Here is a 12,355-nt window from a genome sequence, read left to right as displayed (position 1 = left end):
GTCTTGCATTGAAAAGATTTAAAATCTTTACTTGCATCTTTACTTAATGAAGGAATGGAATTGGCTGAGATGCGTGTGTATTGCTGCCTTTCAACTACAATATACTGTGTAGTCTGCTTGCGATTTAAGCATGACTGTAAGAGGAAAATGTAACCTTGAGCTCCATGTGGCAAGTGTTAAATAGCTGAACCCTAGGGTGCAGCTGACAATTAAAACACAACAACAAAAACCAACTTCTTTTGTTTCCTTCTAAGAGACTTTGGCTTGTTGTTACTTAAATTGCTTTACATATAAACCAAACTCTACTACTATTTTCAGTAGGATGTATTGCCAGTAGACTGATGAACTGTTACAGAGGGTTGTGATTGTTAGAGGAAATTCGTACAGTAAATATGCAAATTACTTTACTACATGCAAAGTATTTTTATTTACCATCTAAACACGTGAATGCAATTATCATAATACACTTCTGGTAAAAATAAATAAATATTTTTTTCTAAAAAGACAGGCACTGCATTTTTATAATCAGATTTTTTTTTTTTTAAAGTGGGTTCTTCTGTCTTTGACATTAAGGCTACCAACAATTTTATAAGGAACCAGATATTGCCCCGAGGTGTGGGGAGAGACATAAAAAGGAGCATAAGGGAGGGAAAGAAGAACTAAGTCCAAGACTGTGAGTGGCCTGGTGTACTAAATGTCAGGTTGTTGGTGAGAGGCCTTGTGGTATGCTCACCAGTTAGATCCTGACAGCAATTTTTCCACCTGTATAAGAATCGTTGACTAGACGGCAGGGACAACTGGTCAGAGTAATTACCCTGGTTGGCTAGTTCACTTGTTCATGACTTAAACACATACTGTATATGTACTTTGTATGTGTAAAAAAAAACACACACACACACAGTGGTCCTAACATACACATGCGGTTACAAATGGCATGCTGTGTGCAATATATACTGCAGCAATTTGCAGTTAAGGCAGTGTGAAAGCAGCCACTGACACTGTATGTAAATGTACAGTATTTTGGGAAGTCTTTGGGAAATGATATTTGCTTTAACACCATTAGAATGTGATCATTTTGAAAAACGTGAAGAAAATAAATCCCTGAATCGCTGGACGTAAACATACAGCGATTTAAAATGTGGTCATGGGAGAAGAGTGTTGGGAAACTCAAGTGGCACACCACACACATACGCCCCAGCCCATTAAAAAATAAACAAATTAGTGAATTGAAAGTTTAAACGGTGCATAATACAGTGACTTTTTTCCCTTTTTACGTGCACTACATTTTAATGTACCGTAATCATTATTTATGTTGGGTTATTTTCTGCTATATTTAAGTACAATGTTAGATTTCAACTGCATTATATTTCTTAACCTATGTTGAATACTTAACCTGCTACCGTATGGTAATATTTATGATTTTCGTGGTACTTGGAGAGCGAAGATTTCATTTTTAATATTTTTTGAGTATTTGGTGAAAAAAGGTTCCGACACACACTGCCTTATAAGAGTGGAAGTGACATGCCAGAGATCTCACCAGTAAAGTAACGTCAGCAAGCCAACAACAATGGTATTCGCACGAGAAACTTGTTCTACCTCACACAAGCCACTTTGGAGCAGAGAGACCAGGAAGCTAAAGTGTGAGATACAGAGAGGTGTGAAACAAAAACACATTCTTTACAGCTCCGACTTCCTTTGGTTGTTGGTGGTGAACAGTATTGTAGACCAAATGGAACAATCTTGACACCGACAGGAAACACTCGCCAGAGAGGAGTGAAAATCTCCACGACAATAAGGTTACAATGACGGGTGTGAGCTCACTGCAGTGCAAAAGTCACTTCCAAAAAGGAAAAAAAAAAAGTCAACAGAAACCTAAAGAGGAAACTCAACAGGGCTCAAGAAGAAATGTGACGCTCTGCAACAATGCATTTTTTTGGGTGAAAAAGAGGTTGTATGTATACCCATTCATGCGTTTTCATCCTCTTATCAAGGTCATGTTGCAGATCCAATTATACTTAAAAGGGTCATGGCATATTTTCTTTCTAAATGTTGTGGAAGCCATATCATGCCAGGAAAGCCAACACCAAGAAAGGAAATCAAGTTGATTTTGTGTTTCTTTGATTAAAGACCCAACCACTGCACATGGGCCATTTATTCCCTTTTAAGGACATTGGCTTTTTGTTATTTTGACATGCATTGCTTTATTAGAGATTGCCAGGGACTTTTCAACACACTACATAACATTATGAGCCAAAGTACTATTAGGGGCCAGATAGCAACACCGTTTTCTCACATGAGAAATTAATCACCTAAAAATTAAACACCGCGTGAATATGTAAGTGGCACAAAGTGTGATAAGACTACACCTATGAATCACAATTATAATGACAGCAATATATTGAGCGGGACCCAAGGCAGGAAATGTATATTTTTTCTTTGTGAGAGCTATTTTTCAAATCAATGATTTCATTTGACGAGCGATTGCTTAACTTTGTGTGGCAATTATTTCTTATCCCCCCCCCCCGCCCCCACAGGTTGATCTCAAGTAACTGAGTGAAGGTTCAAAGTTCATAGTTGGATGTTCTCCGCTATGTGGCGGGTCCAGCCAAACACTTTTTTGTGGTGTTAAATGCGCTAGCCATGTCAGTCGTTAGCATTGAACTCGGCGCTGTCTTTTCTCATCATCCATTGTTGTGTACGATACTTGGAGACATGTAGTGTCTTCGTCGGCATGAAGTAGATGATGAGTGACTTTGTTAGGTGTTTACGCTAGCTAGCTGCTAATGCAAAAATATCAATGAGCTTTCTTGACCTTCTAGCTGGCCACGTATGTGAAGTGAGCCCAGCGACGCATTTGGGGACCATCTCAGTAGTTCTTTTTCTTCGAATATTTTCTTTTGACGGATGTCTCGGTATTCGGGTCAGAGTTTTGTTATTCAATGTTTTAATGAGACACAAAATATTGCAAAGTAATTTTGATGCAATACCACTTATTTCGGGCCTTGGGGACCCATTGTCCTTTTAAGGCTTCACGAGACCAATCCGACATCGGCCAATGTGACCGGTGTTCCGATTCACACCCGCCCCCAGATTTCACACTTGTTATACTGTATCTATAGAGGAGAAATCTATTTCTGGATACGACTTGTGAACACACAACATGTAGTTAATCTGAGAAGTATGTCTTTCCAAAATGCCTTTGCAAACTACTTCCCGAACTACAATATTGTACTGTATTTAAAACATGCTGAGATCGGAGGCATGAAAACATAAGGACAGATACTTTCAAACGTAAATGACAGTGTGAGAAAATGTTGAGGAAATGTCGAGTGGAGTGACTTGCCTCTATATACTTAATCATTTCTGGTAGATTTGTGATGCTGGTGTAATAGTTGGGTGAGTGTCCTCCTGAAATAGAACAAGGTCTGTTTAATGAATGCCCTTAGCTAAAGGGCCCTTCACTATCATTCGGCTGAATCACTGGTTGTTAATGAATTAAACTAAGAAGTGACATGATGATGAACAAGTCATATGACATAAAGGCACTTGGTGCTTTACAATAAGCAAAGTGGGTTATGCTGTTCGGTCGGCCTGTCTGATAACAATTCACTGGGTCAGAATGGCCTGCTAAATGTGGGCGTGCGTGAGAGCAATTTGTCATCAACGTACGCTGGGAAAAAGAAGAACATTTGGATTTACTTAATTCGAACATCGACATCGGTTGCACACAATTAAAATGTGGTAAAGCGATGCCGTTTTCCTGTGCATTCTTGCACCATTGCTTATTTCAAAAATATTCTGTGCTTTTCATTTGTCATACCATCACAAAAATGTCTTATTGGTGTTGCTGTAAACAAATGGCAAACTACAAAGGCAAGTCGAGGCTCTACAATAATCGCCATATTCACTTTTGTCATTTTGATAAGATGTCTGATAGATACTGTACGACATGAAGTGATCCCTTTGTTCGCACTCTTAACACAGTCATTGCCGGAGGTCCGGTGAGGGGGAGCAGAGTTTGTTTTCAGACCCAATTAGCCATAAGGTATTTAGGCAGTGGTGGTGAATGGGTGAGGGTGTTGGTGTGGGAAAAAAAGGTTCAATTGGAGATTAAGAATTCTTCAAGTCATGGACAATAGCTCCTTTGTGTCTCAAAAGTGCTGGGAAAGAATCACTTCAACAAATCTGAAGTCTTCAATGCTCTTCCACAAGCACAAACAAAAAGGTTTTACATGAAATGATTTTGTTTGGTTTTTTTTAAAGGGGGAAAAGGGGAGGGGGGTGAATTTGTCTCTGTACTCCATATCAAAGGGGAAGAAACATTGTCTCCTCTGAAACAATTAACACCTCAGACACTTGAGGTAAGGTAATAAAACACCAACACACACCGCATGTACACACACGTACACCCCCACACCCACACAGTAAACCCGCAGAACATCAGGGAATGGGAAAGACACGTAAACAAGACAGCCGGCACACACACACTTGCGACTTGTAGTCAACGCGTATGCAAACTCACAAACAGTAATTGGGCTTAGTCATTGTGCTCAACATTCCGAAAAGAAAATTGTTATTTACGGTCCAGAATCCCGAGTCTCTTTGTAACCTGGCAAAGCTTGTTCAAGAGAATATGGTCAAATTTATCAGAAAAGCGAAACTGCTGACTCTCCAGCAACTAGTCTAAGAACACATTCACATGAGAATGAGGTCGTAAAGACTGGAGTTTCTTTCCAACATTTTATTGTCCAACAATGTTTTAAAAAGTTCCCTATTGACGCATGATCGGTCCGAAGTATTAAACAATACTTGGAGACCTATTTAATAAAAGTGGTCTTTCCGTTGCCAAAACGATGTTGACATCAAACCAGATTGCCAAAAGTCTTGTGCAAATGGCAGCTCTTCAACGCGTGGCCCTTGAGCCCTAAAGCAAGGTTCTCAGACTGCCAGACTGTAGTGCATGCTATCGGTCTAGTTACACATCCTGGACATACATATCAATGGTGAAACTGCTCCACAATTGAAGAACGGGTTGAATATATTGCACAAACACAACCTTTGGATAAATTGAACAAGCCAAATGACAACTGAGATCAAACATTTCTTTTGCTCAGGGTTATCTGAGTAAGAGGGCTTGTTAGCTTCCAGACGCTTATCTCCCATATGATAAACATTCTTCCTTCAATGATATCACAGGCTTGCGAAAAGGATCAGAGGGCTTGGTAAAAGTGCCAGTGGGGTAATAAATACAGTAGAAAGGAACAGGGCAGTGGCTGACTGAGTCACCTCATTACAGTTACTTCCAGGTTACAGATAAAAAGAAAATCACCATGAGCCTTGGGATAGACTTCACCTCTGTTGGCTGTTTTAATTTGTGCTGTTTTAGTGAAATAACCAAGTGAAGCAGTACTGCTTCTGCATGGTGGATTTAACCAACAGGAATAATGTGGTTGCAAAAGTGTGCACACCCTCTTATAACGTGGCATGTCGACATTCAAACTCACATTAAGCGGGATTCAACTCTTCTCGTGTTTTTTTTTTCCCCCCTGAAATTTTTGCAGTCGCATGTTGCAGCACAAGCCATGGTCAGCAGACAGATTTTACGGCATCAGAGGGATCTCACTGTTCAAAGGTAATAGTCAGCAGAAGACTTTTCCAAGGTATTGAATAGAACTTGGAACATGGTAAAAAGGATCATCATCAAGTGGAGAAAATATGGCACAACAGTGACATTACCGAGAACTGGACGTCCCTCCAAAATTGATGAAAGGACAATAAGACAACTGGTGATGGTGGCTGCCAAGAGGACAACAGGAACAGTGACGTAGATGCAGTTATTTCTGGCAAGTACTTCATGTTTAGCACATGTAACAATCTCCCAGCTTCTTCATGTCTGGGCTATGGTGGCAAGATGGAAGCCATCTCTGTATGTAGGAATAGTTGTTACGACAGCAGTTATTGTCAATGTGTGACATCATGTGTTCTGTTGCATTACGGTCATTTTATGTTAAATGTACAAGTATTTTGTTGAACCTTGTTACAGTTGCAGATGTTGTGAAGGCGCTTTATAAATCACGATGTAATACAATAGTATTGTACAAAGAAAAACATCCAAGCCCAGCAGTACTTGGCAAAAGACAACCAAATAATCTCCCAAACACGTATGGGAAAGTGTGTTACGTTGCGATGAAACCAACGTTTTTGATCATAATTCCAAAAGGTATTTTTGGCTGAAGCACAACACTGCTAATCACCAAAGGAACATCATGGCAATAGTGAAGCATGGTGGAGGCATTTTTCTGTTTGTTTGTTTTTATTTTTTTTTGATGGAACTGGTGCCTGAGTCAAGGTGGAGGGACATATGAAATGTGCCAACTAACAGTCAGTAGTAGCAGAAAAAGAGGAACTTCGAATTGAAAGGAGGTCTAGCGCAGGAAATACCCTCGTACATGTACATGTAGTATGATTCTATAAATATGGCCTATGGAAGAAATCGCATTAATGTTTGCAGATGATGTCATTGTATCTGCCAAGCGTGACAATGGCTTCAAGCACAGAGATCCTGCAACAGTGGGAGTTGAATAAAGAAAAAAAAAGTGCCACGTCACTTCTTTGGACTTGGTTCGGATTTAACAAGTCGGGTAGTGAGCAGAAAACTGCCATTTAAGGATGTGTCTCGTGACAGTCACTGGAAACTTAGGTTTGTTTTTCAATTGAGTTGTACAGGTTATGCAGGTAGGCCATATTAAAGGTGGAAATGACTCAGCTTGGTCTCATCTTTTTAGTTCTCCAAAAAACTGCCATTGCGAAAGTGGTGTGTTGAGTTTTTATATGCACTGTAAATTTTGTTGAAAGAAATGTCTTCAAACGCACTTGTACACATCTGATTTAAAAAGGTCAGACCAATTTAGGCTTCAAAAGTGGAGTGACACTATATATATATATATATATATATATATATATATATATATATATATATATATATATATATATATATATATATATATATTTCCAATTCAAGGTTTCTGTGGGTTTTTATTTTACAGACAGTACAATGCGCTTTCTTTTGGGGTTTTTGGTGCTTTCTCATTTACTGGAGGAATGTAACTTTCCTGGCCTGGTCACACATTCAATTAAGACGACCACATTATAGTTCAACATTCCTTTTGTTTGTATCACACGTGTTTGGAATCCAATTCCATATTTTCAGGATCATATACGAGTTTGGAAGTGGCATGACCAAGACTAAATGTAGAACTAACATGAAATTGTACAAACAACATCTAAATATAGAAAAGTGGGGAATATCTCAGACAAACTAATCATTTGCATTTTGTTGTCTCCCTCTTTGAAAGAAAACCCCAATCTTTGTCGAGCCTCTGCGGTTGTGTCTAATTGTTAGCTAACAACTTATCTGACATTGTCTGACCTGAAGTAGGATACAGCCAGTACACATGCAGAACTCACACGCTGCAAGTGAATGGTATTTTCATCAATACTGGGTATCTACCCCCAATACTATTTGGAAGGAAAATATTAAACAGCTAAACAACTTCAAATGTGTTTTATTTGTATTAGTCCAGCAAAATACTATAATCAGACTCATTACATTTTGAAAACGTTTAATTATTTTAAAACTATTTACAAAAGTCTTGGGGCATCAAAAGATATTATTTAAGCCTTTTGGGAGAACAAAATCTCATTGACTATTTAGCATTTGACATCCCAACCACTAGGGATTGTAACATCCAGTAAGTGACTCGATGGACCATTGATTGTAATGAAGTAAAAGAGGTGATAAGATATCCTTTATTCGTCCCACAATGGGGAAATGTATGTCAGCTTTTATGAATTGATAGAAAACCCACGTTATTTGGATATTTGTAGCTATTAACGTTGACAGCACAGAGGGACTTTTTCCTGTTTGAGTTTGAAGTGTCTGCATGCATTGGAATGCACCTCGTATATTGCCGAACGTGAGACATGTCAACGTTTCATGGCATGTTCCCGTTATGATTCTATCCATTTAAATCAATAAAGTTGAATGCGTTATAAATGACAATGCAAATATTAAATCACAATAATCAGTTATACGGCACAAGTGATCCAGGTGATCAGCCCAATGCACGCACGCACCCACGCACACGCACACACACACTAGTCAAGTCAAGTCAAGTCAACAGTATTTATAGAGCACTTTCAAACAGCCATCGCGGCATACAAAGTGCTGTACATGGAGCGATTTAGCATGCACAATAAACAGTAAGACAAAGCACCAAACAGTAAACTCAAGAACAAATCTAAGCCATGCTGACATGTTTCTGCGCTTCAAGCTAGCCATCACTTTATCGTTGGAGACCCAACCGGCCATATACATATATTGTTTTATAACAGCAGTAGATAACAATATTTATAAATCAACATGGAACAATGTCTGACAAGTGCACAGTCTCTGTTGAAAAAATGCTTTCAAGTGGTTCTTTCATTTCAACATTGAGTGTGTGCATACTACCTGCACGAATCAGATGAGTTGGTGCATTAGCAATGAAGTCAGAGGCAGAACTGCGAACTTCCTGGTCCTCATCCTGCAACAGCATAAACAGACTGCTCCACAGAGACACTGTGCTGACCAGACCTGAACACAAACACATGCATATGTACACACACACACACACCAACCCAACAGGAAGGTTTTATTTTTATTTTTTCTTTCCAATATTTCACACCCCTTTCAATATCCATCTCAAATGAGTTTACTCAAGTTGGTTCATGTTTAAGAACTCACCAAGTGGCATCGAAGAGCTGGTCAGTAGCGTGCCCGTTGAGTTCACTAGCACCTTGGCAACCATCAGCTTAACTTCCACATGCTGCTCCTCACTGCAGGATGAGCACACTAGTGCCCCCCACTGCGATAAGCAAGTCATACTTGCAGCCTGCATGACAAGACATTAGGAAATTGACATGCATGTAAATGCATGTAAAATAGGCTGTCACTCAATGAATCAAACAACCGTTGATACTATTCCAGAAAAAGTCACAATAACGTGAAACAATAACTTTTAAAAATACAGAAAATTAACTAATGAAAACCAGGTATTACTATAATTTTGTGGTCCAACATAATACAAAAAAAAAAAATTAAACTAATGAAAACAAAAATGATGCTACCCTTAACATTAGGGTTGCGCGTGAATTGCATTGAAAAGCTAATCAGAACTTTAATCAGAGTTGAATCAGAATGAATCTTGCAGTATTGTTGCATGTACTGTCAGAATTGAATGTAATGGGAGCTTGTAATACGTAATGTATGTTTGTGGGGAGTGCGCATTCATGATATGTAGGTGGAGCTGCTTTTGAGTACTAACCGGCTAATGGATGAATTTAAGGCACAAAAATGCACAAAAAAACACTCTGGGTTCTACCTTTGGCCGCAGTACAGTGAGATATTCTTGTTCCAGAAAGCCATTAAAAAAACCTTTCCCGGAGGTAGAAGCTGGCTTTCAAAGCACATCATAGCGTACTCTCGGATTCAAAGTTTTCAAATAGGCGATTGTGAGGCTTTGTGAAGCCCTTTGGGCAGCGTCTGGTGTAAATAAAGCACAACATAAGTGCACTCCATTCACCATTTGTTTTTCAAATAGGATTTTGAGGCCTTTATTTCAGAAAAGTACAAGGAGTAACCATTCAATTCCATTCGGAAGTCATTCATCACTGTCAACACGAATGGTGGATCGCAGCTCGAAATAATATGCTGCACAACCTCAGAGGCAATTACTGCAATCTAACCATTTCTGTGACCATCATTGAAACTTGGCACCGCAGGGCTACAGACTGCCCCAAAAGAGTGGAATTTTATATTAACTTCTCCACACTTCAGATCCATTAACACTATAAGTCAGAGTGAAAATGTGGATTTACGTAGCAAGTCCTTTTACAGCATGCGCCTGTAAATTTTCCCACCCTAAAAATTTTAGATTAGGGCTCACTGTACCCCTAGTGAAAAATAAAAATAATGATAATAATCTGGAGCCCTGCACTGTACAAATGCAAGATTTTGAGAATTTACTTACACACAGAAAAGGTCTATTAACAGAACAAAACAAAACAAAACAAAAAAGCTTTTTGGAAAAAAAAGGACTAGCAATTGGGTGTGCATGTGACTGATACTATGAATATACACTATAAGACTATTTTCACATGTTTTTGTCAACAGGGATCATCATAACATGGCGATCTTATGTAAAAGTTTATAAAAGCACAAAGGAAATTTTCATTATCTTATCACATTTCTTATGTTGATTAATTTGGTCTAAGTGGTTACTTTAACTCATGGAAACCAGCACGATGTATTAGGTTGTTAAAAAAACAGTTATCAATGAATGTAGTCATGCTTTTATATCAGACTTTACCTTTGGATCAGAGTTTACAACCTGGATTACCAGTTGAGATAGCAGTGTCATGGCTGCACAATACAGCTCCACACTAAAACACACAAACACTTTACAGTCAGTGAACATTGATTTACATGAGTGGACTTAGCATACTTCTACGTCTTGTCCTATATTTGAGATACCACCTCTGTTTACTGCTGCTCTTCACAAGCCTTCTGTCCTTACAGAAGGAATTATTGAATCTTAAGGGGTTTCACCCTCATTTGTTCGTGGATGTTCGAACTACAGTAGAGACAGGGCTGGACAAAACATCTTTATCGTATTGAAATTGACATATGAACATTAATTATCTTAATATCGAAATAAGGATATTATCAGTCGCCTGCCATGCTTGTGTTGCATGTCAATCGATCTTAGTTCGACCATCCACAAGTCTCCTTCCAAGTTTGGCGTTGATCAACAGTTAAAACAAGCAGGTGACAATCATCTTGCAGGGGGGGAGAGGGAAGAGACACACACACACACACACACGCAGGGCGAGCAAGAGACACATGCAGTCACTGCTGCCTAACAGGACACATGCAAGAAATCCACTTCCCTGTTCGCTGTCAAGTATATACGGACGGTACACATATACCGTATTTTCCGCACGAAAAGGCGCACCTAAAAGCCTTCCATTTTCTTAAAAGCTCACAGCGCGCCTTAAATTCCGATGCGCCTTGTGTATGGTCATTAATAATTCGACCCCAAAAGGGCTCCTTGCTCGAGACAGGCTGACAACGCCGAGTTCAAACTTAAGGCGATAGGTTACGCAGTTGAACACGGAAATAGAGCAGCGGCAAGAGAGTTCAATGTTAATGAGTCAATGTTATAACTTGCTGTTGGTTAAGTGTGTCGCTGATTTATGAAAAACGTTTTACTCACATCTGATCATTCTGTTGGTGTTTCCTTGAGCATAGCGTCATCTAGTGGATGTATTGTAGATTGTGTCTTATAATGTATGAAAAAAATGACAAAATAGGCCAGTCATTGAAGGTGCGCCTCATAACCCAGTGTGCCTTTTAGTGTGGAAAATACGGTATTGTCTTTTAAAACATTAGGTGACCATACATATAATTTCAAAATCAATCGTGGATAAAATGTATGAACCTGCACCTTATTCAATTGAATGGACCGGTTAGGCGCCATCCTATTTCAGTCACAATGCGGTCTTTGTTGACTTCCACCATCTTTTTGTAGATTCATAAAAAGTTATACAAAGTAACATATTGTAAAGAGACCCACAAAACACAATCCAGGCATAGTTGAGATTGCTGGAGTCCACAAATCACATTGCCATGTAATGCATGAATTCATACACAACAATTGTATTTGCATAGGGGTGAGTAGTTATCATTAAAGCACAGTTGCAGGACAATGTGAATTTATTTATTTTTAATTTATTGCTGACTTTGATAATATTAATGGGTGTCAACATATGTTGTTTTATCTTTTAAAAGATTCATATTTTTCACTGAACCCATAGTAATATCGTTGTTGATATATCTGGCAAAAATATCAAGATATTAAAGTTTAGCTTATGCCACAATGCTCACAAGAGAGATGAAATATTTTTAGCACTTCAAGTGAAGCAACCATCTAATTCAACTTTGATAGATTTTTAAAATGATAATGTGACTTGGCAAACACCTAGCCTGGCTGACTTTCCACAAAAGAAGTGTGCTGGTACTCACCAACACATTTTGTGCACAAAAAAGCCAGAATCCCATTCAATCGCAGGGAAGATGAGGGCGAATAGCAACCCAATCTCATCTTGTCTTGCCTCTAATCATAACCTTGAGGACATTGGAAGGGAAAGTGGATCCTCGGTTTGATGAAAAAGGCTTTATTCGTCTAATACTCTTTGTAACCTGATCTGTGTGAAGGCCTGTACTTACTTATGCAGCAGGGGCTTGTCAAGGAGG

The 12,355-nt window shown here is 38.9% G+C and overlaps 2 protein-coding genes across 3 annotated transcripts in view; both read right to left on the bottom strand.

Annotated features, from left to right (window-relative positions):
• LOC127610703 (tumor-associated calcium signal transducer 2-like) overlaps positions 1-12,355 on the bottom strand; it is a 248,813-nt gene that overhangs the window by 132,074 nt on the left and 104,384 nt on the right. The gene's annotated exons all lie outside the window — the stretch shown is intronic.
• Positions 1-12,355, bottom strand: part of thada (THADA armadillo repeat containing) — a 79,140-nt gene that overhangs the window by 3,264 nt on the left and 63,521 nt on the right. Inside the window, exons 35-37 of one of the 2 annotated variants that reach the window (XM_052080978.1) lie at positions 10,410-10,482; positions 8,786-8,933; positions 8,513-8,635 (exon numbers count right to left, since the gene is read on the bottom strand). In XM_052080978.1, the coding sequence (XP_051936938.1) occupies positions 8,513-8,635; positions 8,786-8,933; positions 10,410-10,482 (344 nt within the window). Of the gene's footprint in view, positions 1-8,512; positions 8,636-8,785; positions 8,934-10,409; positions 10,483-12,355 lie in introns of those variants that run through there. The other variant, XM_052080980.1, reaches the window with a different exon arrangement.

This window comes from Hippocampus zosterae, chromosome 11, assembly GCF_025434085.1.
Source record: "Hippocampus zosterae strain Florida chromosome 11, ASM2543408v3, whole genome shotgun sequence".
Taxonomy (NCBI): Eukaryota; Metazoa; Chordata; class Actinopteri; order Syngnathiformes; family Syngnathidae; genus Hippocampus; species Hippocampus zosterae.
This window is presented reverse-complemented; position numbering and strand designations above follow the sequence as displayed.